This window comes from Plectropomus leopardus, unplaced genomic scaffold (assembly GCF_008729295.1).
Source record: "Plectropomus leopardus isolate mb unplaced genomic scaffold, YSFRI_Pleo_2.0 unplaced_scaffold29698, whole genome shotgun sequence".
In the NCBI taxonomy this organism is placed as follows: Eukaryota; Metazoa; Chordata; class Actinopteri; order Perciformes; family Serranidae; genus Plectropomus; species Plectropomus leopardus.
The window spans coordinates 1-5,103 of record NW_024632376.1 but is presented as its reverse complement, the minus strand read 5'-3'; the positions used below and the strand labels follow the sequence as shown (position 1 = coordinate 5,103).

General features: G+C 45.2%; 1 protein-coding gene across 1 annotated transcript; it reads right to left on the bottom strand.

The window, feature by feature from the left end:
• Positions 1-286: 286 nt before the first annotated feature.
• LOC121938510 (bromodomain-containing protein 3-like) lies at positions 287-5,026 on the bottom strand (the record flags this gene model as incomplete). The annotated part of the gene is made up of 10 exons (XM_042481748.1): positions 4,980-5,026; positions 4,740-4,851; positions 4,520-4,657; positions 4,162-4,309; positions 3,580-3,749; positions 2,971-3,366; positions 1,456-1,584; positions 1,191-1,373; positions 714-946; positions 287-585 (listed from the first exon to the last, which is right to left on the bottom strand). Coding segments are annotated over exons 2-10 (1,786 nt in total), but the record flags the coding sequence as incomplete, so codon positions are not given.
• Between the last annotated feature and the right edge of the window lie 77 nt (positions 5,027-5,103).

The following is a 5,103-nucleotide window of genomic DNA, read 5'->3' as shown; positions in this document are numbered from 1 at the left end:
GAGAGAGAGAGAGAGAGAGAGAGAGAGAGAGAGAGAGAGAGAGAGAGAGAGAGAGAGAGAGAGAGAGAGAGAGAGAGAGAGAGAGAGAGAGAGAGAGAGAGAGAGAGAGAGAGATGGGTCAATAAACAGATGCACAAATCAATGATATTCAATTTTCAGAGATCAGGGCCAAATTGCCCCGCTGAAATGGGTACCCCATGAATGGCAGAGGATATACCTGAGAAGGGCAGAGGACGTACCTATTCAATTTGGTAAACAGTGTACGATTTTGGTACTTAGTACTTACGCAGTAGCTTCCTCTGCTTCTTCTGCAGGCAGGATTTGACATAGCGCTCGAGCTCTCTAAGTGTGGAGGGTTTGAGGGTTTCAAAGTCGATCTCAATCTCGTCAGGGTTGGAGTCCCTCAGCGATGGCTCTCTGGACTGGATGATGTGAACGACGCGGCCCAGCTTCTCCCCCGGCAGCCGGTTTATATCCAGACTCAGCTGGCGCTTCTCGTCATACGACATCGGCAGGGATGACTCCTCGCCGTCGTCTCCGTTGGCGGAGCCTCCGCCTGATGCCTTACTGCCTTTCTTAGGTTGCCTGGAAACACACCGAGTCACTCTGGTTGGTCACACTCTAAATTCAGTCCCAAAGCAGTTCTTAAAAATGTAGTTTTCATGTGTTTATTCTTTGATTAGAATTAAGGAACACCAATACTTGAATCGTACCTTGTGGCAGTCACCGTGCTGTTGGCTTTTCTAGCTGGCGCTTTCTTCTGATTGGCTGGTTTGGGCTGCTGAGCAGCTGCCTTGGGTTTCTTCTCTTCCTCAATCTTCCCTTTGTTCCCTTTGTCTTTCTCCTTCTCTTTCTTCTTCTCCTTGTCTTTCTTCTCTTTCTTCTTCTTTGGCTTGCTGACTGGAGCCTGGGACAGGACGGCCAGCTGCTCGTGCACCGCCTTCAACTGGTGGAATATACTGATTATCAATACCTTTAACCTCCGATCAACATTTAGAAACGCCTTCAACTGATGTATTATTCTATGAATTAATCTAAATCACACACATGTAGGATCAGTCATTTTAAATCAAAAATAATTTTATATAAAATAAATCAAATAATTTGTCAACTTTCATTAAATCTACAATTATATTAAAAAAGAAGAAAACCAGGATGTTCTTGACCTGTGATTGGTCGGCAGCACCAACCTGCTCCTGAAGCTCAGCCAATCGCGTGGCCCGCTCCTCCTCTGAGTCGGACGATTCGTCTGAGGAGGAGTTGTTGCTGCTGTCAGAGGAGGCGGTGCTTTTACTGACTAATGGTGTTGTAGACGGGACTGATGCCTCCAGGCCCTCATCTGGAATCTTAGCGAAACGCATCTCAAACACATCCTGAGGACAGAAGTACTGATGTTTACTGACTGGAGAGATCAATAAGGTGAAGATTCTGTGACGTTCTGGAGGTTGTACGTACCTGCAGCTTGCGGGCCATGGCCACCACCTCGTGGTCTGGAGGGTTGTACTTGTAACAGTTGGAGAACATTAACCTGACATCTGTCGCAAAACTTTGAGGATCACTGTACTCTCCTTTATCCATCTTTTTCTGTTGGGGGAGAGAGATATCAAAAATGTAAAAACTGAGATTTAAGAGTCCAGACTGGCAGCTCTGTGAAGGTCTCAGTATCATCTCTACAATTTGAACACATTTTCTCTGCATACTATATACACTTATACTACTCTAATTGTTTTGTTTTTTTAGAACTTTTTTATTCCGGTCATGGAAATAGACAATTAAAATCACATTAGATTTCATGATCGAAAAGGGGCAGGGAGAAGAAAATCTTACAGGCGCTTTTTTAAAAATAAATCAACAGATAAAAGTAGATGGTCTGTCCTTCAGTTACTTAGTACTTACAGAAAAAATAAATCAAAAGCCAGATATAGCAACTCACCAAAAAACACATTTATAGCAACTTCATATTTTCTAATAATCATGTCCTTTTTTTAACTGAAAGATACTGATGCAACCTTTTATGCATATTGATATTTAAAATTACATTTCCTTTTATGATCTTCGTTCTCAAACAATTTTTGTGGAAATTCTGGTAATAGTGTGCTTTTTACCGTGAACATAATTAACAAAGTCTGTAAGCCAACTACATCTTTACGTTTCAGTAATCCTGATTAGATAAACATTGGTGTTATCTTGAGTCCACTTTCTGTATAATTAGTACTGCTCTTTTGTTTATGACATCTATTTCACGTCCGTCCATCCTGAAACAGGGATCCCGCCTCAGTTGGTCTTCCTGAGGTTTCTACCATTTTTTTTTTACCTGTCAAAGGGTTTTGTTTGGTGAGTTTTTCCTTATCTTCTGTGAGGGTCCAAGGACCAAGGGATGTTGTATGGGGGTGGGTTTTAGTGCAGCACATTTATACCCTCATACCCAAATACCCTGGTGAACTTTCAGGAAGGTATAAAATATTAAATACCACCCAAGCCCTCTGGAGAGTCTGACTCTTTGAATTTTATCTGCACAGCTGTGATTTTGGCTGCAGTAAATTCAGCGTACGGAGTCCCACAAGGACACATTCTCAGCCCTCTCTTTTTTTATATATATTTTTAACTCAGCTAGGGGTTGCAAATTGTAAATACTTTCCTTAATTGATTATTGGTCAAACTAGTTAACTGATTAATCGCTTTTTGAAAAAAAAAAACATAAAAATTTTGCTTAATTTAAACAATACCAGTTTGTTTTCCTAAATCAAAGCTTTGACAGCATTATACAGCCCTCTAAATGACAGATTAAATGTCATGTCTGATTAAATTCTTGACAACTGATTAATTGATGATTCATTGATTCATATCATCCTAAAAATCTATTCGTCCTGGATCCTCAAACACAGGATCAGATGTCACAGCTACATCTGAACTTGGTGTGTAATGATGTCATGGCGGTGTGATTTGTATGTGGTGACGTGTGAGCGTTACCCGGACGGTGCTGAGGTCCATGGGGTGTTTGATGATGTCGTGGTAGTCGTGCAGCTCCAGCGCCTCGGCATCCACCGGCTTGTAGAAGGGCCAGGCATAGGCGGCGTGTTTCTTAGAGAGCATCTCCTTCAGGATGGCGTCGCAGTGTTTCATCTGCTCGCCCAGCTTACCGCCCTTACTCCTCCCGGCTCCCCCTCCACCACCTCCCACATCACCGCCTGCAACCTCTTCAACCGTCTCCCTGCGAGTCTTGGCCGGCCGGGCGGCAGCCTCGCGGCGGGACGAGCCTAATTTGGCCGGTTTGGTGTCCTGGGCGGACGGAGAATCGGCGCGGCCGGCAGAGATGGCCGACGTGGTGGGAGTGGTGGTGTCGGCTTTCCTCTTCACGCCTTTCTTCTGTTAGAGACACAGACAGGTGTGAGGACAGGCAGACAGACAGTGGAGACAGGAGCAGAAAAGGTAGAGACAGAGGTGTGGACAGAGACAAGCCAAAGGGACAGACGGGTGCAGAGAGACATGTAGGTACAAAGGGACAGGGAGACGGAAAAGTCAGTGTTTTCTTTTATTTTGTGGGTCATGTGATGCTGTCCAACAGCACACGTCTGTTACCTTGACAACGGGCTGTGCAGACGGCATCATGGTTGCCGGGGGCTGCGGGGCAGAGACAGGGGGCGTGGTCTGTACCGGTGTGGGCGTGGTCGAGATGACAGGCGTCTGAGAGGGAGAGGGGGAGGGGTAGGAGGGGGGAGGGGAGGCTGAAGACTCGGCCTGTTGACTCACTGAGAGAGACACACAGAGACACAACCGTTAGTACGTCCATTCACAAAGACACACCTGCAGTGACATTATCACGTGGTTTTAACCCTTTGAACCCCGGAGTGACATCACGTCTATTGCGCTGCTTTTAGGTTCCCCTCACAAGTATTTAAGCCTTTGAACCCAAAGCAAATTCGTGTGATTCATTTATAAACACGGGGAAAAAGGCAATTAGCAACTTAATAAGAAATGTTCCGCAACTTGTAAGTAGATTTAGTAAAAAAAAAAAATATTTAAAAGCTAAGGGAAAAAGGTCTAGCAAAAAAAGGCAAAAACTAGGAATTGTGTGTATCCGTGGCAGCAGTATTGGTACTGCAGCAGTACAGTGTTGTGTACCTGCAGTGGCAGTATTAGTACTGCAGTAGTACTCTGTACCTGTAGTAGCAGCAGCAGGCTGTTTGCCCTTGCTCTTGCCTTTGGGAGCTGGAGGGAGCAGAGCAACTTCTTCTTGAGGCATCTGAGCGACTTTCTGCAGGAAGATTTTCTCTAAAGCCTGAGCCATGAGGACAATGTCGTCTGTGGGCTGAAACACACAAACACACACCGGGACATTTAAAAAGTACTATTACACATCTACAACTCTTCAGTAGCATCTAGTGGCAGACACGACTCACTGTGTCCTCATCACAGCAGGTTGCAGCTCTCAGTACAACTCTGCGCCTTTACAGTCAACACTACAGTCTGTAGTACTGTGGCAGCATAATACTGTAGTACTGCAGTAGTGTAGTAGTACCTTGTTGTAGATGTAACAGTTGGTGAACATGGTGTTGAAGTCCTGCATGGCCTCACTGGCGCTCCAGTAATAATTGTTCTCCAGACGCTTCTTGATGGTTCCCATGTCCATGGGGTTCTTGATGACCTTGTGGTAGTCCTGGAAACATGGAAAATGTTTAGCTTAGCATAAAGACAGTGAGACAGGTGTGAGACAGGTGTGAGACAGGTGTGTGCCTTACAGCCAGGCAGAGTTTGATGGCGTCCACAGGTTGGTAGAAGGGCCAGGCGAACTGATGCTTCCACAGCGTCTTCACCACCACGTTCTGCATGTACTGCAGCTGGTTTGTCTTTCTGAGGACACAAAGACACAGACAACACGTCTCAATCACCAATGAGTCCACATCTCACAGTGAGGATCAAAACAGAAGGACGTAAAGACGAGAGCTGTGGGGACTGAGGGCGTCTCAGGTGTGTCCTACCTGCCAGGTTTGGTGGGGTTGGTGACCTCAGGGGGGGGCGGGTTGGTGTGGACATGGGAACCATAAAGAAGCGTCTGGAGAATTTTTTTTTTTTTTTTTTTTTTTTTTTTTTTTTTTTTTTTTT